This window comes from Pieris brassicae, chromosome 5 (assembly GCF_905147105.1).
Source record: "Pieris brassicae chromosome 5, ilPieBrab1.1, whole genome shotgun sequence".
NCBI classification, from domain to species: Eukaryota; Metazoa; Arthropoda; class Insecta; order Lepidoptera; family Pieridae; genus Pieris; species Pieris brassicae.
In genome coordinates, this window is record NC_059669.1 from 3,257,434 (window position 1) to 3,279,872 (window position 22,439).

The 22,439-nt window shown below is 32.0% G+C and overlaps 1 protein-coding gene across 2 annotated transcripts in view; it reads left to right on the forward strand.

Annotated features, from left to right (window-relative positions):
* The window catches only part of LOC123710439 (collagen alpha-1(I) chain), a 47,701-nt gene that overhangs the window by 14,494 nt on the left and 10,768 nt on the right, over positions 1–22,439 (forward strand). For both annotated transcript variants that reach the window (XM_045662310.1, XM_045662309.1), the window contains exons 3-18: positions 6,732–6,780; positions 7,136–7,161; positions 7,797–7,862; positions 8,074–8,205; positions 9,809–10,003; positions 11,150–11,302; positions 11,932–12,049; positions 12,440–12,523; positions 16,069–16,121; positions 16,560–16,766; positions 17,125–17,268; positions 17,565–17,654; positions 17,953–18,181; positions 18,757–18,828; positions 19,267–19,379; positions 20,278–20,370. In XM_045662310.1, coding sequence (XP_045518266.1) covers positions 6,732–6,780; positions 7,136–7,161; positions 7,797–7,862; positions 8,074–8,205; positions 9,809–10,003; positions 11,150–11,302; positions 11,932–12,049; positions 12,440–12,523; positions 16,069–16,121; positions 16,560–16,766; positions 17,125–17,268; positions 17,565–17,654; positions 17,953–18,181; positions 18,757–18,828; positions 19,267–19,379; positions 20,278–20,370 — 1,824 coding nt within the window. The remainder of the gene's footprint in view (positions 1–6,731; positions 6,781–7,135; positions 7,162–7,796; positions 7,863–8,073; positions 8,206–9,808; positions 10,004–11,149; positions 11,303–11,931; positions 12,050–12,439; positions 12,524–16,068; positions 16,122–16,559; positions 16,767–17,124; positions 17,269–17,564; positions 17,655–17,952; positions 18,182–18,756; positions 18,829–19,266; positions 19,380–20,277; positions 20,371–22,439) is intronic.

Genomic DNA, 22,439 nt, shown 5'->3' on the forward strand with positions numbered 1-22,439 from the left:
TATATTTTTGAATTTAAAATGAGCGCACGAAATCCAGCCTATAAAATTATTTTCCCTTTACATTTTCTATTTTACAGCCCATCGCGTTTATTATATTATAAAATATTTTATTACGAAATAATGAATTTATTTTTAAAAATGTTTCGTTATAATTTAATTGTATATATGAACTGTTTGGAAGTTTTTCGCGACAGTGACCTACTTTTAAACAATGAAACGACAAACGTATGTGACGTTTGTTTTAAAATTGTTTTGTTTCTACTATTTCTTTATAATTTAAATTTATGATTTTCTTAAGATTTTAATGGCATTATAATGTGTATGTTATAATTTGTAAGGCATCGCTTGTCCTGATTTACAATTAAATAATGAATATCCTGAAAATATTCACAGGTAAAATAATATAAAATAATTTTAATTAGTAACAAAAGGATTACTGATTGTTTCTTCTTTCAACTATGATAGTTATTTTTTCAGTATATCTTTTGTTTATTTATTTATTCGTAGAAAAAATAAACCGGCGATTCATCCTTTGGTCTTACGTAGATTGTTTCGATAGAGGTAAGTTGTACACAAAGTCGATTTCTGGGTTGAAGATATGTTGGAACCTTTACTGTATTAGAAAATTAATTGCGCACATAAAATGTGGACAGGATAAAGCGATGCAAACAATTTATTGATTCGTATATTTCATATAAAACTTGTACTGATTGTGCTTTATGTACCAATGTCTCAGTGTGCCGAACGTGGGAAAATTTTGTAAATAACATTAATAAAATATCCCTTTAGATAGCACAATTTTGCAAAATGGAACTAATGGAGCCTAAGGACTAAGTTATAATTTTTATTGTGTTCTTTTTTAGGTTTGTATGTATAATTTCTGGTCGTGCAGCAACAAATTCTTTTTTACAATAAAAAATGAAATACATCAAAAGTAATTAAAAAAAAAACACGCATAGTTATACTGTACAAACAAAGGATATTTCAGAAAATGAGAATTGATTGTGTTGAAAAGGCATTTAATCAAAATTAACGTTTGTAGCTGTTAAATATGTATCGAAACAATAAATTATGCTAGAACGAGACATTTCGATGATGAATGAATAGGAAACGTTCGTGACAGGAGTCATTAGTACGTAGATACTTCAAAAATCATGATTACTAAAAGAATCATGAAAAAATCTTCGTCTGAAATGACTCGTAAATAATTTTACTGTTGTCTTTGATGTTGTAAAAGAATATATAGATGTGAATGGCACATTGAAATACCCTTTTTATTAGACCAAATAGTCTAACCATCATACTGGTTTTCTCAGTATCATGAACTAAAGTAAATTTAATAAAGAACACAATTTATATTCCTGCTTTTGCAGTTTGACAGTAACTGAGTGATAGATAAAACTTAAACAAGGATGATAAAATTAAATATAAATAAAAATAATATTTTTAAACTTTTTTTTCATTCGTTCCTTCCTACCATTAACTAAATTTGGTTTGTTACACTGACTCTGCCATTTAGTACCATATTATCCAGAACCTGGGCCATTCAATATTTGTTAATGCAGTGATCAATTCTCCTGTTATTAAGGCCCATAATTTATAGTTAATGGCAAAGCAACCGATCACAACAGCAACATACAGTGGCGCATTCATTCAGATTTTTTTATTGATGGATCAAATGCGAACTATTTGATTCCGCTGGGCTGGTGTCAGCCGAGGATTTGAAGTTTTTTTGACCTGAATGTAATACATTAATTTATTATAAATAAGAGACAATGAGCCCTGCCCGAATCACTAAAAGTAAACGATAAAACTTAATACTGAATGGTTCTAACTGTTCAGGGTTTTAAATATTACCTCTGACTGCTGAATCAGGAATATCTGTTTTGAATATCTCTCTTCACGACTACGCTGCCTGGTTGCCAAGTTCACCTCACGTTCTACTTTACGAAAGCTTTCCCGAGTGATATGGTGCGCAGTTACAGCATAGTCATTCATTCATTTGTTTCATATTGCTCTTTGCATCTGAAACTTGAAATAAGGCTATATTTATATAAAAGTTTCAAGATAAGAAAGTAAACCATCAGAGAGTTGACCTGGCTAGGTGTTGCGTATATGCTTAGCAGGAGTAAATCTTCAAGTTGCCCTGGTAAGGTGTTGTATATAGCATTACACAATCTTGTTACCAATAACAACTAATAGCAAATATATTATATCTATATTTTTAGAAGTAAATGATTACTTTGAGCAGTGTTAGCCTAGTGGCTTCAGCATGCGACTCTCATCCCTGAGGTCGTACGTTCGATCCCCGGCTGTGCACCAATGGATTTTCTTTCTATGTGCGCATTTAACATTAGCTCAAACGGTGAAGGAAAACATCGTGAGGAAACCGGCATGTCTTAGACCCAAGAAGTCGTCGGCGTGCGTCAGGCACAGAAGGCTGATCACCTTCTTGCCTATTCGATTAACAAATGATCATGAAACAGATACAGAATCTGAGGCCCAGACTTAAAAAGGTTGTAGCGCCATTGATTTTTTTTAATGATTACTTTATAAATAAAATAGTTAAATTGTACGTACGTACTATCTCTATATTGTTTTATTAGATTACAATGTTACCCAGTAAGTGACTATAGTAACTTTTAATAAATTAAAATCAGTATAAAACATTTTCATACATATACTATAGGCACTTATTGGCACTACACTGAGAAGTATATAACATTATGAAGTATTCAAAGGTAATGTGATTCCCTCTTAACAATATTCACAAAACAAGACTGCGACTGAAAATGGAAAGGATAATGCTATTCAGAAAGATCGCCCTCCAAACGTGTGTGTTTCGTTAAATCCCAGGTGTTTATACCTAAATATTGTTAGGGATAACTGACGATTTCTCTTCACAATGTATTTTTTATTCTCTACCAATGAAATGAAACACGTATATATCAGATAATTATAATTACCCTAAAAATGTAATACGTGAGCAGTATTGGCCTAGTGGTTTCAACATGAGACTTTCATCTCTAAGGTCGTTGGTTTTAGCCTAGCTGTGCACCAATGATTTGTTTGTCTTTGCGCATTTAATACTCATTCCTTAGATGAAGGACAACGTCGTGAATAAAACCAGAATGCCATAGCCCCAAAAAGTCGCGACGGCGTGTGAAAAAATTCTGAGAAAGGTCGGAGACTTTAAAGGTAGCGCTATTTTTTTCAAAGAATTCAAATAATAATCTAAACAGGCACGTTAATTGTTTTATATTTTTAAATTTATTATAATGTATTTAAAGGTAAAACCACCCTCATATATATAATAAAATCAATTCATATGACAGAGTGCCAGAAGCCAAATCTGGTATTCCAAAATTAACTAAATATTATTATATAAGTAGATTTCAATTAAATTTACATTATTATAAGTAACACGTTTGTTTTATAAATATAATTTAAAATTAGAACGGATAAAAATCTAGCTGTACCAAGTACATTATAGTACCATTACGTTCGGCCCATTTTCATAACTTAATTTCCGGAGTCAGACTAAGGTCAAATTGGCTAAAAAAACATAAATACACACAATTAGGTTTCATAAAACAAAATTAACACTCATAGCTATAATAAATGTATAATCATAGGTGAGATTATTTATTAATTTTATTTTATTTATTTATTAAAGTTTACCACATCATAGTAATAAATCTACGGCATATGTTGTTACGGCATATCTAGTATGTATGACAATTTAGGTAAACAAGAAAAAATAAAATATTAGAAGATAAAATAAAGATTTGGTTAAGCAGAAAAAAACAGAATTATGAAATTATAATACTTGTCTTAAAGTCCCATGTCGCCCAAGTGGGGCAAAGGGCAACCATCGTAGACGCCAATCTGATCGGTCCTGGGCAGTTGTCGTAATTTCACACCACTTTATTCCAGCTTCCTTCACCTCTGCTATGATGCTTCGTTTCCAGGTCCGTTTTGTTCAAGTTTTGTTTTGCATTGAGAAAAATTCAGTCGAGGGCTCGCTTGGCAACGTGACTTAGATTCCTTCGGAGCCTATACATAAAAGTTAAGCCACGTCCTTTAAAACAAATCAATATTTTGCTTGTTAAAAATATAAGCACTAAAGCTCTACAAATATTTCAATCTGAAAATATGGTCTGAATTTACTCGTTACTATTGAAAATTTCAACAATTTCCAGTTTGAATTTTTGCCTTTGTACATTACCATAAACTAGTGTAGCATACAAATATTCAGGCGAATGTTCTTAAGAGAAAAACGCGAAATATTCGGTTCCACGTTTGTTCCTAAAACTTCCACCAAAACAAAACTCGAAGACATTCGAATTCGGATTGTTTCAATACCAATTCTAAGCGGATGTATGAATTATTTATATTTATCTAAGTTCCGAAACCAGGCGTGACTTGCCTTTAAGTAAATATTTTTCTTCTAATATCGCATGTCTCAGTTCATTAATCTTGTGTCAGTGTTGAAAATGTAATGGAAAGCTTTCTGGGAAATACTCACTTTATTTACCGGTTTCATTATGATTATAATTCATTGAAAATTGTATTTTCTAAACAAAATTAATATAGGATTTTCCACGAACTTTCTTGTATATAAACCGCAACCGTTTTTTTTATATTGTAGATAAAAATATTTTATATGTTCAGAATAAATTTCTATAATTTATTTTTTAATCACTTCCGTAGCTTAATAAACTAAATAAACATATAACTTCTGTTATAAATTTTCTGGAGCTATTCCTAGTAGATGAGAAATAATTAGAAAAACGTAAAATGCCATTCACCACAATGCCTAGAAACATAAAGGCTCCCACTATGAAGAACAATGTTATGAGCCCTATTAGTGGACGATTCATATAAATAGTATTTTTTAATAAAATAAAAATATAAAGTGATTAATATGACTAAGGACCATAGAAGTTAATAACCAAATGTTTCTTATTGGAACATCACTATAAAAGCAATTGCAAAGATAACAAATTAAATATTTATGAGTCACGAATGGTCATTATAATTAATGATATTTCCTAATTGCCATTTATGGACCCATTTCAAATGGATGACGAATTAAAGCAATGTGTATAAATTACGATGACAAAACAAATTTCGCCAACTTATCTTTGGTATAAAACGAACACCAAAACTGAGTGCTTTGTATCACGAAATACATCCATTAGTGACCAGGTCAGTGTCCACAATAATTTGATGATGCTTTTTAAGACTTCAGTATGATTGATGTTATACTTTGTACATTAATATTGTAACAACAATATTTAATGTGGATGGTCCTGCTCATATGAACATAAAGAACATAAACATATGAAAATAAAGTAATGTTAGGCGTTGTTTTGTAAATATTTTCATCTACTAAGTGTACTACGTATCTAGTTACGTCACATATGTCGGTCGACCGTCATAGGAATATAATATCTTTAAATGCGTGATAAACTTTGATACATACTGCAAAAAGACCGTAATTTATTACAAAATTTTAATATGTCAAAATAAATTTGCTGGTTATATATATATTTAGATTTTCTTCTAAACAAACCAAAAATCACCTTAAAATGCCTTAACCACAAAGAGTATATTGTGAAAATATCGCACTCCAACGTTATGAGATTTTCTTCTTCATAAATTACCAAAATTATGAATTATTATTACATGCGTTACAGAGCATGACAATAGCGATATGACCTTATTAAGACCATTATATTACATGCGACATTACTTACGTTGACATTCTTAAATTTTATCCCCGGGGAAATGTCGTGATTTCGCAGCGTACGTTCTCGGCAATAACTCAGTTTGAATAACGTAAGATTATAATCATTTTAGCTAAATTATTCTATACCTATATACATAAGTATATCTACTTCTATCTTCACTACGATGATTAAAAAATAAATCCGTCAAAATGTATAAAAAGAGTTTATGATAAAAAGTATATTCTTCTTTATATACCCCTTTATTTATAATCACTAGCTGCCGCCGCGAACTTCGTTTCTTCTAATTGTGATTTTACTAAGCTTACCTTTTAAGTACATACCAACATGGAACATTTTGCTTTGCTGTATGATGTATCACAAGAATCAAAACAAAAAATTTCGTATAAAAAATAACAAATATAATTTGGACGACAGGCTGGACAACCCTTATCACTTTGAAATATATAGTAGCCGATTCTCAGACTTACTGAATATGCATAAAAGAATTCATAAGAATCGGTCAAGCCGTTTCGAAGGAGTATGGGAACGAACATTGTAACACGAGAATTTAATAATTATAGAGATTATTCTACTATTATATTAACGACTCTAAGCACGTCTTCAAGGCCTTTGTAAAATGGATCTAAGTTTAAATGTAATCAAAGGAATGGTTATCAAAGTGTCTCTCGTCAAATCTTGCTTGCGTCAAACTTCGCAATAGTTTTCAGATTGCGTGTGGTTGCAAGTAGTAGTAAACGTTTAAGCTTTATATAACTGAGTCACATCTAGAATAATTAATAATATATATAGAGACAACGAGAATAATAACAATTTCAATTCAAAAACAAAATATAAACGCTCAGGCACTACAGTGTATTGTTAAAATATTTTTGATCAATCTCACTGAGTCCACTTCAATATTATGCCGCAATAGCTGCAGTAACAAAACAAAATGGAATCGTTCAACAATGGTTAATGGCGCTTTATTTATTTCAGGTGAATCCAGATGAAAACCGATTACCCATCGTTTCCCACTCTTCACCATGTGAGTATTCGCCAAACTGAAATTGACAAGTGTTTTACGAGAGCTCGTTTTTAAAACGGTTATTTTGAATTTAGAAGGTTTTAGTTCGTTTTTATCTAGTTTGAATATTCGTCAATTTTAGTAGTTGGTTAGTAAAAATATCATATACTGGTTACAAATGTGTAATTACATTTGTATTTGTTGTTTGGTTACATTAAATATTATAACATTAGTAAAATACACAAATTTTCATGTCCTAATAAGTTACAACAAGAAAAGTCTTGTTGATAGATAAGTAAAGATTTAATGTTGTCAATTTAATATTATCTTCTGTTACTAATTATATTAACTTATTAACTTATATTTATGTTTATAGTTGTTCACAAAGGACAGAAAGGCGATGTAAGTATATTTTATACTATTATTCTAGCCGCTAGACTTATAATTTCAAACCCTTAGATTTAAACCGCAACAGCTTTAAACTATTAGTATAGATATGCTTCTGATTTTTCTTCGTATCGTTTTAATCTCCCAGAAGACTGAAATATTTCAGTTTTGATTATTTTTATACCTTCAGGTTAGTATGCGCAATCTCTGCCTGGATAGACGGGTATGATAAACGATAAATATTTCGGGTTATAAGGCACAACACATTTACAAGAAGACATTAATAAAACAAATACAGTGCTATAGTTCCAAGTGAAGTTTTTGAAGTTTTATATTTTTGCATCCGCTTTTTTCTCCATAACGTGTTTTACAAACATATATTTAATATATGTGTAATTTTTTAAAACACTATAACAAAACCACTTACTTATTAAATGTGTAGGTTTAAGAAAAATCTCGTTGCACTAGTATTTAGAAAAAGTACCTGGATGTAAGAATTATAATAAAGTATTGCGATGCGTCGTGAAATAATAAAACAAATTTAAACAAAACAACCGGAACCGTCTCAATAAATTCACGAGATAACAGACTTCTTGTCCCGTATGTATAATAGAAAAGATGATATCATTTTGAAACTTTGTATTGTTCAGAGATTAGCTGAGGACGGAGATTTGGGACCTTCCGGAGCGGGAAAACCGGAACGGCCTAATACCAATGTATGTTTATATTCTATTTATTCTTGGATTTAACTTCCGACCATGTTCGAAATCTGAATTTGCATAAGTGTTTGTTTGCGATTGTATCTTTTATATCGAGGAGTACTTTGAATTTTCAGTCATGCTATGTACGGCTCTATTGTTTTCCATGTTCTTATTGATTTTATTCTAACCTTTTATTTAGTGAATATCACATTTTTTAAATCCACAGATATCATCTCAATGCAAATGCAGCATCAACGACATATCCGTAATGCTGACGAACATACCAAGCATGCGTGGCCCTCCAGGACCTCAGGGTCCAACTGGGGCAGATGGTACTACCGGGGCACCTGGAAAAACGGTACGTATAATTACTTTTGTTTTCTAAAAGAAATTGAGGAAAACTTATTCCATATTATTTCGTTTGGTTGTAAACTTTTTTAAGATATAGAGAGAAAGACAATTAAAAAAATACAAATAAATAATAGAAACATTTAATACGTTATTTTGCTAACTTATATAAAGCAAGTTACCGCTAAATAGTATTTCTTCACTGTCATCAAATGTGAGGCAACGGACCGCCAGCTCGAAGAAAATGTCAGCGCGTCAACAACTCGCTTTTATATAAATATATTTAATCTAAATATAGAATCATCTACGTAGGGTACTTTTTACTTGATATATATAAAATAATTATCAATTACCGCAATTGATAAGTCTTATACATATAACTCTCCTCCGCAGTGCCCACATATATTTTGAGGAATAGATGTGGGTGGAATATCTGTGTTGTAATAATTAACCTTTGAACTGCAAATTCCTAACTGCAAGCTTCCTTTTAATAGTTGATATACAGTTTTTTACAATAATGTTACGCTTCGACACTTGTTGTTAACGCCAATTCAAAGAAACATACACCTTTAACTTAGTATTGTCTTTGGTTTGGTTAACATAGCTTTTGCACATTGAAAGAAAACAATTTTTTCACCGGATTAAAGCTCTTTGTATTATTATAAACTTATAATTATTTTTTAAATATAAATTGTAATAGGGCAAACTAATCGCAATATGTCCAGCAGACTCAAAGACTCACATTGCGGACATAAGACAAAGACGACACACAAAATGAGCAGCCTGTGAACATATACTAGATAGGCCTAATCACTACATACGTTTTGACCAACCGAAAGTACTTCGAAAGAAAAAATATTCTTCCCAAGATTTGTACGCGAAGCCATTGAAATAAAAATAGAAACACCCGAATGTCAATAGAGAAGACGGCCTAAAATTATCAAACCCAGGTGTTTGATAATTTTATCCAATAATATCCAAATTAAAATCCCAAGATAAACAATCCGCGAAATTAGAGGACACCGTGAGTCATTTCTTTGCAAAAACCCGTCATCTTTTAGTCGATAACAACTCCGGAGAAATAAATACAGGACACAACAGAAGACAGATAACACAATTTTCTCTACAGCTGTGATACTTTTGTCTTCAGTCACCATGACCACGCACGCTGTAAAGCACATGAAATGTCGGAAAATTTAAAATTATGTAAAACAATAATTATAAGTTTATAATAATACAAAAAGCTTTAATCCGGTTAAAAATTGTTTTCTACCTTTAACTTATTTCATCTTGCAACACTGACTCGAACTAATCACACTGCGCCAACGCTTTGTACAAAAAAACTTGCTTTTTCGCCCTGACTTAACAACGCCTATGCATGTTCTGCTACCGTTAATTAAACATTCGAATTAAAATTTACTAATGTCACTTAAATAGTACAATTTTTGAGAGAAATCTACTCGACAGTATCTCGTACAAATGAACAAGAAAGGACGAGTCTATGTTGTTAAATAAAATATGCATTTTTACAAACAGACCGTTGCCAAGGTAATTTGTTAAGACAATTCATAGTCATGTAAATTTAAGAGTATATAAACTATTTTAATAATCAGGGCCAAATGGGAGAACAAGGACCACCTGGTCCAGCAGGACCAAAAGGTGACAGAGGAGATAGAGGTGAATCCGGTATGCCAGGGGTTGAAGGGCAACAAGGTGCAAAGGGGGAGCCTGGATCTGATGGTACTCCTGGTCTTCAGGGCCCATCTGGCCCTCCTGGGCCTCCTGGATCGATCACTCCAACGCTAATGGTGAGTAAGCAGAGCTTAATAGCTTCTACCAATCAGTTCAGCTGCCATTGCATAAAATAATAATAATTATTACGTAATACGAAAGAAACACATAATAATAGACTAGGTGATGTTTTATCAACTTATAGAACTACCCTCAAATTGAATATTAAAGTTGAGAAAGAAACTAAATATACATTTGTGGGCTAAATGAAACTTTGTTTCCACTCAAACGAAATAGCCTATTTGAATAATTGAGCATTATACTTCTTTGCTTAGAAATCAAAGAAAATTGATGTGAACGTTTGATTTGAATTATTCATGACTGAGTCTTCCTAACAAACTTGCTATATCTCTCTCAAATTTCTTTAAAATACAATGGATGGATGAAAGTAATAAAGTACAATCATTTTTAATAAATTATGATATCATTAAAACAAATCTATCACTTAAGTTCCCTTTCTTTATATATTTTAAGACGCACAAGATAATTTTTAATCAGATTAAAAAATGTTTTGTTATGATACCCATATTATTGTATGTATTAACTCATATCAGATTAACGCATAGGTCGTGCTCAGAGGTACAGAGCAAAAACATTATCGTCTCAAATTGGTAGGAATCTTTAAATCAATGACAGTCTTGATTCTGAGACTACACAGTGACAGGTACAGGGGGATAAAATATATCCTCAGATTTCAAACAACCTTAATTTTAAATGTATTGTTTAAATAATCAGAAAAAAAAAGTTGACAGCAGTGTGGTAGAAACACAAACTGTACACAGTTTTTCTGACCGCCATGACGTCGAACAGAATTAAAATTTATATACTAAGACCACCTAAGACATATAAAACGTAAATTGAATTGAAAGGCCTTATAATGTTTATAAAGCTTTATTTTATAAAACGTCACAAACCCATACAAACGTCGACGCTTCATAGGGAGCCGATATGCAACAAACCTGTTTTCGACGAGAATTCTTGTCCAAATACCGCATCTCTGAATAGAATAATGTATTATTGTTTGTTTTATATAGTGATTATAGTATTTTAAAAATATAAATATAATATGTTCCATAACTGGCTATAGTAGTTCAAAAGACAAAGATAAAACAATTCATCTCGGCTAAACACCTTTAACATAATAGTTCTCACTATTCTGACAGGAATCAACGGGGTTGTACGGGGCTGATAGGATCCTTGGCCCTCCGGGGGACAGAGGTCCGATGGGTCTCGCAGGTCCGCCCGGCGAAAGAGGATATACCGGCAATAAAGGGGAGAAAGGATTACACGGATCCAAAGGGGACAAAGGGGAAAGGGTGAGCAATTTATCATTATGACACCGAGTGACGCTTTACATGAAATTAATGATTGAATCCTGTTTCGTGTTTATTTCATGGTTTTATTTACTTTGATTTTAATTATTCTGTAATAGCTTTAAAATGGGTATTTAACAGGGGAGTTAATGAAACCGTTAGATTCCTTGTGTTATTTAATTTGGAAGCATTTTGTGATCGGAACCCAAGCGTAAAACTAGTGATTAATTGATTTCAACTCTTTCATCCTTTACTTTGATGAAAGCGCAAATATCCGTTCACTTTTAATTGTCTAGAACTTTGATTGTTGGTTGCTGAGTTGAGACTTTTTAAGTCTGAATAAAAATTGTAAGAAGTAATATATTTTTATAACGTAGTATGTTTAAAAACATTCTAAAAATACAATGTAAATAGTTCCTTGATAATGAGCGAGATATTATGAATGCAATATTATCTTACAAAGTTATACAGAAACTCATATAAACTCAAATTCACGGACGAAATCCGGAAATAAACTTCACGAAAAGGCAATAACGGACCGTTTGACCCTCGTAACATTATGTGACTAGGAGCGAAGATTATAACTACGTTATAACCCTGTAAATGCGATATTCGTCATGGCTATGTTATAGGGTTATACGGGCGCGCGAGGCCCACACGGCGCGAAGGGCGAACGCGGCCAACCCAGTAAAGACGGGCTGCCGGGTCTCCCAGGCTCCCACGGCCGGCCGGCGGAAAAAGGCGAGAAAGGTAACAAACTAACTCAACCATCAAATTTTATGTTTCACTATGCCTTTTATTTATGCGAGTGAAACGCGTTCGCAAGATTTTAGGGCTTTATTGCAACGATTCGGAAAATCTTTATTTCACAACCGGACCCTTGAGATAAGATTCCGTAACAGTACCTACGCATTATTTATTGTTATACGTCGTTTTATATCTTCAATTGTACCGCTTGTTTCATTTTAGCTTCAAAGAGTTTTTTTTTTCATTGTTTGGGATATTTCTGTCTTTATAGCAATATAAACGTCTTTTATCTTGCTTTCATGCGATTTGAGATGGATGTAGGCAGATCGTAATTGTTGCTTTGAATATTTTATACCTAATGTTATTAAGGTTATGTTTTTATTACATTTCAAGGTGTTCGAGGCCTACCTGGGCCACCAGGGCCTTCTTTGACAGCGGTTTCTGAAAATTCTGTTCTAGGAGATCTTGCGAGAACAGGTATGGTACTACGTATTTTTTAAAAATAGCAATAAAAGTCAGATTTCTGTATCTGTTTCATGATCATTTGTTTATCTAATAGGCAAGTAGTTGATCAGCCTTCTGTCAGCCTGACGCACGCCGTCGACTTTTTGTTTCTAAGGCAAGATTCCTCACTATGTTTTCCTATACCGTTCGAGCGATTGTAAATGTGCATATAGAAAGAAAGTTCATTGGTGCACACTGAAGCCACTAGGCCAACACTGCTCTTTAGCCAAAAATTAGCAATGGCGACACTTATTCCGGATGCAATGTTAAGTTTTTGTACTTGATTCTATATTGAATGAATTCTTATCGATAGATATATCCTTTTTGCTTGGAATGTTTTCAACATTGATTTTGACATCCCATGTCGGATTTACTAAAACAAAGTTAGTTAAGCTGTAAGTTAACAAAATACTATTTTGATACTTTATATACAGATAAGAAAATAATTACTCATAAAATCACTTTAATATAATAGCACTTCGTCGTTATCATATTAATTACATTATATTACAGAAATGTAATGCGTTATGCTAATTATATAAGGTATTATGGTAACCATTATTGTATAAGAGCCAGTCTCCTGAGATTTCTATTCACATTACTGTTTATTAAATTAACTCAATCGTACAATTTATCTATGAAAATAAAATTTTGTTTACTGAAAGGTATAAATGTTATATTTAACAATGTATACTCCACTTAGTAAAGAGTTTTAGTACGATCGAATATCCGAAATAAAAACAACGCTCCAAATATTTATCAAACACTACGTGCCCGCGATCACAATTATTTATGCTGTATTTTTGAAATTTTATTTCTAAAACCACAATTAGAATACAATATATAGGTCATATGACGTAACAGAATATACTTAATTAAATCATTAGTTAAATTAATCCACATTCTGTCTTACGTGCAATGTAAGACTAATTACAAAAACCATTACGATTTTGGTTTATGAAAAATAATTGAAGTTTTTAATAATATATATAGGATATTATTATGAAGACGTTAAGTGTGAAACGTTGGTACTTCATTAATCTGGTATAATTGAAATATGTTTATATCTGTTTTCTCTCAATGATTATCTCACGGGATCAAGTTTGTTTGTTTTTTTTTTGTAGTCAGGATTCGAACGATAAACTTTGGGATGCTTAAAGTGGAAGTTAAAACATTACACTCATTTTTCAGCATAGATTATCGTGTGTGTTTATCTATAACTCAACCAGTTCATAGCTGCACAGATCTATCAATCATATGACAATTGCAGTAATTACGTTTATCAGGTTAGTAAATGGGGGTAAATTAAATTCAATGTTAACTATCTTATAACATGTAAGGAATAAATAAACAGCATAACAAACAAAACACTAACAATTATTACCATTAACGATCCATTGGCGGTAATAATGCTCCTAGCAGTTTCTTAATAATCACTCATCTATATAGTTAAAAACGGATTATACTTTTATATATAACATCTCATATACACTTTCCGCTACTTAAGAATAAGTTGATAAAAGCAAATTCAATATATCTGTATTAAGTTATATTGCATTTTATTATTTAAAAATTAATAAAAAACTTATGTTCCATAATAAAATTACTGGAGCTACCACCCTTAAGCCTTAGCTAGGTTTCTAGCTACAAGGCTGTATCTGTTCATAATTCTGTACATATTTTGCATAGTTCAATGAAGCCTTTCAATGTACCACAACAATTACAGACTGCACGTTTAACTCAAACTTTCACTTACAATGTCTAAAACAAAATCTAAAGTCAAGAAATGTTTTGAAAAGTTCTCAAGACGCAAAAGTTTTGATTGCTAGTGTTTCCCGTAATGGCTTCGAAAACTAGTTTTCAAAGTTTACTCTCAATGTCAATATACGCGCTCATACACAATTAAATTATCTTGATATTGGAACTGGACCGACTCGAGTTTGTAAATGTATGCCTAAAATATTAGTTAAATCGATGAACAACTAATAAATAATATTCTGCCATATAAAAAACTGTATTCATCATTCGTAAATAATGTCCCAAATACTAACCTTGATGCACATAAACTTTATACCTAGACTACACATTCCTGTATGATAATCATTCGCTAATTCTGATTATAACGTGTTAATCTAAAAAAATATCAAACACATTTTATTTCCATACTATAAAACATACGATAATGTTTCTTATATCTTAAACTACTATTGTATATCATGATATTTTATAGAATGTACAGATCGATTTCTTAATATAACCAAATGTACCGAAAACACGACATCACATTCAATCAGCCATTGAAGCCTAAGTTATAATCCAGCGACCTACTTTACCAAATAGTAGAATTAGTTAACCCAATATTAACAACTTACGACCCGGATTCGCGTCGGATAGGAAACTTCGCCGCATAAGAGATTTTTCACTTAATCCTATGAAATAAATTGTAAGCCGCAAATTATAACATCTTTTTATAAATATTAAACATTAAATTTCTCTTACAAATATCAGTATAGAAGTTCCTGAGTAAAAGTACTTTTCAGGTTTTTAAATAAATTAAGATCGTCAGAAGATAAATGATAATCATAATCTACATATAAAATAAAATGCTAATTTTACACGCATCTCGTGACATATTAAACATATATACATATGATTGTGGGACAGGCATGTTTGGGCAGATATGATTTTAAATAGTATTTCAGGAAACACGAATCTTGTGTTATAAGTATGAAAAGTTACGAAACTTTTTATGGTACAAAAACTGATATTGTAAATATTATTGGGTACATGTAACCTAGTCGTTATCAGTTGAGATAACTTTAAAGTTTTATTAATTATAATCCAAACTAAGTTTAAACATAACAAATATCGCGCTTATTATATCTGTATATGAAACATTATTGCGGCTACTGTTGTATTTGAGAAAAGGATTGCTTATAAGTATTAAAATATATGTAGAGAGTGTGAAATAGTATATAGATTCTCAAACAATACACTCACTCAATATTCATGAGAAACTTGACGTAGAACCACAGACATTTAAGCGGCACTAAACGTATTCGAGGAACACCCTTCCCTAAATCCATTTTGTTGGCGCTCACTAATAACTCATTGTTTATGACTTTCCCATAACGTAAATGGAATATAAATGTAAGTGTAATCTCGAAAATACATTCACGGATACTACATTCTAAAATTCAATCGTATTTGCTACAAGAGTTTCATCTGTCTTATGAATGTTTAATTATATAAATAACGACTGTGATATCGTAAGCCGAATGGTTTCCGGCGTATTTTACCTACAAGGTTCAATAATTGTTTATAATGTGTTAGTTAAAAATACATTAACCATGACCCGTGGGTCTGATTGGGGTTTTACAAATAAGGATTGTAATTGTAATTTTTATTTACATAATTAAAAGCTAACAAAAGATGTTTCTTTCGTATTTTCTTCTTTTATGACATCAAAATCACTCTTCCGTGAACTTGGTTATGTGATATATGATATTGTTGTGTAGGACCACGAGACATCGCCAAACTCAAGGGCGATAAGGGAGAACGAGGCGAAAAGGTAATTATAAGCCAGATGTGACTAATAGCTTACTGTGTTCTTTTGTATTGTAAGATATTTCGTTCTAAATTGTTTCATAAATAATAATAAAATGCTGTCTAGATATTTAATAAGACTTTGCATTATCTTAAGATTACCCACGTACTGTACACAGTAAATATATATATTTAAATAAAACTTTCTTAAATAATTGAAACACAAATTGTATTAATTGCTTTACCCTGTGAATTCTCGTAACTCAACGTTTTGAATACGTATAGTATAGTATCAGTCTAGTCTGCGAAAATCTTTACGTGTATTAAAAAAATAGTAATTAATTTCTGATCAGTTTAGTAATTAAAATCTTTTTATGATATAGATATTGGCTAGGCAGGATTGATATTAATTGAAATTAATTACTTGAAATTATTAATATTAATAATACATTATTACAATTAGGGCGAAAAAGGAATGCGTGGTATTGAAGGTCCACAAGGATTTCCGGGTAACGATGGAAAGGCGGGGGACCGCGGAGATATTGGTCCCTCAGGACTCCCTGGGACGCAAGGTGCTTCAGGGTTAACTGGGCCCAAAGGTGATAAAGGAGATTCTGGCCCCCCGGGTCCTGTTGCCATATCTAGAGAAGAAGCTGTCATTATGACGAAGGTATAGAGAACTGGATTAAATATAATAACCAGATGTCCAATCCAACTGTTATAAAAACATTAGTACCAATTAAGTTTGATATAGAAACCGATATTTATTAGAATGGCCATTTATTTTTATGTAAGGAAAGCGACAGTAAATTTGTTTTCTATAGAATATTTCATGAAGGATTGTAATTAACATTTTAACATCAATTCCATAACATGAGGTTGCTCCTTGTATATGTGGAATACAATGACCCGTAGCTGTTGTTAAATGTACCTAATTTAGTTTGTTATCCGAGTGACAGCTTATAAGGGTCGTTGCCCTTGGTAAGTTTTGTTAGAATATAATCTGCATATAATTTTATTTTTACTAGGGTGATAAAGGTGAACCGGGACCTAGGGGAAAAAGAGGTCATCCTGGAGCTCCTGGACCAAGAGGGGCGCCAGGTCTACCTGGTCCCCCTGGCATTCCTGGTACTAATGGAGTATCTGGGGACATTGGACTGCCTGGGTGGACTGTGAGTATTATCAGTTTAGAGTCTGGCGAAGCTAAACTTATCACATTTTATAACAATACTTTTTTCTGCTTACGTAAGCGTAAATCTAAACTTATAAATGCATCAATTATGTAAAAATAATTCATATCATATAAGAACATGTTTGTAAATAAAAAAAAAGAATTACAATATATCAACATGAATAAAGGTACTGTCAGGACAAATTATCGAGCTTGTATCAAGAATTATGATCGGATCCATTAATTTAAGTACTTATCTAGTATATCTCGTAAATCCTGTGAATTCGTATTTAATAGGGTCCACCTGGGATTGCCGGCCCTTCGGGCACTCAGGGTCCAAAAGGCGAAAAGGGGGACCCGGGAATTGCTTTAGCGGACCTTGAAAAGGTAAATCTGAAATTCAAACACGGTTATTGAGCGGAAACGAATAAATTAGACTACTCCCATTAATTATCGCCTTTTTAGACCGGGGCGTGTCCCATTTTTTATTATTCGAATATGGTGTTTTGTTAAGCGAAATTTGGAGGAGGGCGGTTATAATTACGGTTTCCTTACAATAAATTGTTTAACAAAAAAAAACTGTTTTAGGCCTGTTAAATGAGTAATACTTTATTCGTATCAACATACTAGCCATTGAATTCAGTATTCCCTTTCTACAAAAATCGTAACATTATGTCTTCTACAGTTAAAAGGTGATAAGGGTGAACGTGGTATAGATGGAACACCAGGTGCAGCTGGGAAGGATGGGCCCAGAGGTCCACCTGGACCTCCAGGTACTTCTTCAAACGTTCAGTACATCCCTGTACCAGGTCCACCCGGGCCCCCGGGACCGCCAGGAACAAGTAACACGAACGAACTTCCATTGGACACTTTGACAGATAGCCCGGGAATTAATCGTCTTGAAACAACGGCAGGTCAGTTTTTTGTGGTATTTAGCAATGCTTTGTTTGTTTACTACTCTTGAATAAAGGCCAAAAGTTAAAACGGCCTTTACATAAGCCTACGCTATATTTATATTTTTACTCTTATCAGTTAAAAAAATGAAGTAGGTATGAAACTTAAAAAAAAGAGTGTATACGAGGGTTCCTGTAACTGAATTAATTGCAAAATTAGCATAAAAGAAAACTAACCTACTTCACCCTACTCTACCTTTATAATATAGGTCAGGATAAGGATTAAAATTGTTCAGGTAGAAAAATTTTCATACTGCCAACTCATTTTAGCAAAAAGAATCGTGGGGAACACGTAGTCTTAGCGTTAATAACGGGTAGCTACGTGCGTTGTATTCGTAGCACCAAGCATCGTAGCGTATTCGTAGCAGCTCCACTGGATATCTCAATAAGGGTACTTTGTTAATGGCTTAAGATGTTGAAGAGCAGCCTTAGTGTCATGGTTTAGCATAACTTTACGAAAAACCTGAGAAGTATTTGACTCAGAAATCGCTGACATGTCAGGCACAGCAGCAACTTAAAATATAAAAATCTTTTAGGAAAACCACGTGACGCTCTGCAAATACTTCGAAATTTAAATAATTTGATGCAGTATCGACAAGGAGCATACCGTAAGTTTCTTGTAATTAAAAACTATTTTTACTAGATTAGTCATATTGTAACTTAGATTGGTAATAATCAATACCATTCTTGGATAGTAGTAGATGACATGTACTAAATACTTTAATTTATCAGTAATTATTATCTTAAAAATACTGTCTTATAATACTAACAGTTTTCAGTATCGCTAAAGAAGGGTCAAAGTGACTACATTTATACACATTCCAACGCACACTACTTTAATAACCTTACATCCGTCTCAGTTTTTGCAGTCATTAGTATTTAGAAAAGATTTAAATTTGTCGATAAAAACAGCTCACTCTTGTATTCAGTATTAACAAGTATATAATTATAATCATTAATTGCCAATTTATTAACTGTAACTCATGCCTTCATTTCGGAAGATCTGCGCAAATTTTGTCATATTTACATTTTTATTTTATTTTTAGATTTCGCGGAACCTTTAGATTCCCTTAGTGAAAGTGGTGATTATGACGACGAAGAGGATGGAAGGACCATAATTGGAACTGTCTTATTCAAAACCACGGATTCATTATTACGGGTGAGTTAAACATTATTACTACGTTTTCAACATGTATTTGAACATTGAAGAAATTTCTAGTCATTTTCGTTATTTTGTTTGTATAATTAGAGAGCATCCCAGAAGGCTACAATATTTTCCGTTCCTAAATATTAATTAAGACTTTCTAATAATTTATTAACAAAGCCCTTTGTTTTATTTCGTAAAAAAATGCTTTGATGTTCGTAATGAGCCTAACACAAGTGGAAATGAAACTGTAAATAAATTATGAAAGGACTTTGAAGTATATGAAAATGTTTCATGTCTACATGAACGACAATTTATGTTATTAAAGCGACGTAATGAGTAAAATTAAATGTATATATTTGGTTGTGACAATATTTCACGTTGGCGTCGGTTTCTCTGATCATTTTAGGCTTCACAAAATAATTAATTCTAACCAAAAACTTTGACATATAGGAAAATAATAATAATGATAGTACGTCAAAATAAAAACAACCAAAACTTGACAAAATTAATTTATAAAAATATGACGTTTTTTTCGCAACAGCAATTTGACTTGTTAGCCTTATTTATCCACGACTACTACTACAACTCTAGACATATATTCAAAATATTTTCCACTTATATTGAAACCCTTGTTTCTTTTACAGAGCGCTTATAGGATATGTTTTTATTCATGAATTTTATTCATTATAGGCTTATTACAAGTCAAAATTACAAGTTTAAAGTATTTAAAGTAATGAGTCTGAAAATGATGAGCAAGAAACTCCATACTTACTCTGTTAAAATAGTTTTACATTATTTTGTATACATTGATTTGATACCTAATACAGCAGTTAAAATGTATTATATTGAACTTTTTAAAAAACTCATATTTGAAAACTAAATTTATGTCGTTTTAATTTTTTTCTTGCAGTTGGGTGCAAAGAACCCCCGTGGTACTCTGGCATATGTCATTCAAGAGCAAGCACTGCTTATTCGCGTAAACAATGGATGGCAATATGTTTCAGTAAGTAACTTTTGTTATGTTTAAAATCTATGCATTAAAATAAGAACTTAGATCGATTCTATATATATGAAAAGTAGGGATTCCATTTAGATCTCGAGAAGTACTGCTAAATCTTTTTTTTAAATTTAATGTATTCACTCTGAATAGCAATTATAAATGACTGTTTAAGATATTGGAAAGATTAATGTAAAAAAACTCGAATTTATGTTATATGTGGCCCACTGGTTCACTCTTCAAGCCAGAATCTCAAGTCTCAAGTCCCAACAATAGGGGATATGCGTCACGAACAGAACACTGAACACCTACGTTATAAAAATATGAAAGAAACGAATTCAATTTAAGCCACGAGATTTTTTATACTAAACATTGGAGACGGATCAAAGACAGATCGTCGAAGATTCGATGCGATTAATATCTGCCCAGTTGTTATCACTATCGTCCTACATTTTTTATTTAATTTTATAAAACAAGCCCAGTGCATACGTCTGGCGCAGGCGCTGATCAGAGAACTACTAAATTGAATGATTTGTTACATCCCTAAAATGTCAGGTGTAACGCTGACATAGTCCTTTTCATATTTATACATCAGCAGTTAGAAATTAGGAAGATGACCGCAAGTCAACCACAGTCAGTCTGTTGTGAACATTATTCGAGAGCGGTTGTCTAATATTAATTAAGTATTAGTCCTTGAATTGAGTTTACCGCGGCTTAAAAAATCGATCGCACTCCTGCCAAGTTGACATTGACACATTGACAATTTACAACCTGGGAGATGTTTATCATATTGCACGGTGCTGCCAATTGCATGCTGTTGGCAAATTCATACAGAGGTGGCCATATAATTAGAAACACTTCTTATAAATAAAGAAAGTATAACTGTAACGTAAAAATTAAATAATCAAATAATGTATATATTCAATGATTAATAAACATATAATAATATAGACATTCAAATAAAAAGTATTCATAAAATATAAAGCTTACTCTCTCAATTTCTAAATGAGTTTTACACATGGAGTTTATTTTCTGTTCCTTGCCGCTTGGACACCTAATTAGAAACATTTTAAACAAGCTTCAATAGCTATAATATATATATTTATATATAATAATTTTTAATAAAATTTCCTTCTTGGCTTTTTCTATTATTTTGTTGAAAATGGGCAAAAATATCACAACCCTTGTGATGCGTTAAATAGACATTAAAAAGTGTAAATAATTGTTAATTTTTTATTGCCATTATAAAACACCTGGAGCTATTGAAAATGTTCTTAGAAAAGCTCGACATGAAAAACCACTCTCGGAGATGATACGGCAATCATTCGTGCTGTTAATAAAGACCTAAGTAAAGACCAGATCAAAAATGAAGATTTTCGCCTGATGGCCCGAGAAACAACTCGTCAAGACTGATACGCCGAAGAATGGAAGATAAATTGTTTAGATGAATATTAAAAGGTACCACTTCTTACCAAGCAACACCGAAAGAAGCGATTATTATTCGCTTAAAATGTGTTGATTGGACGGTACAAGAAATAAAAAAACGTGTTATTTTCAGATGACAAATTAATATGGTAATTTCCGATGAAAAGCGCTATGTTCGATGTTAAAAATGCTTTTAATTATAAATATAGAAGGATATATATATATATATATATATGTATAGTCAAGCACAGTCAGGTGGCGATAACATTTTTGGAGATTACTCCTTAAGAAACGATTTGAGTTATAAGGCCCGGTACGGAAATTTTATGAGGACTAAAATCAAGTGTAACACGAAAAGTTGAGGCGTTACGTAGAAAGAGACAAACATATATATCTGTAGGATTGAACGTGTAAAAGAATGATTCCATCTCATTCTCTCTCTAAAATTGGATTTGTATAAATTGAACACAATTATTATTATTATTTATATTGTTTTGTAACACACTTTATGTAATACGCTTTATTGAAGTAATATAAATAATCCGAATAATTACTGATATGTTTGTTTCTCTTATCATTTTAGCAGATGCGTTCATTGACCCTTCTTTTCTATTCGATATATATCAAAATTATCGTTCGTAAGGAGTGAA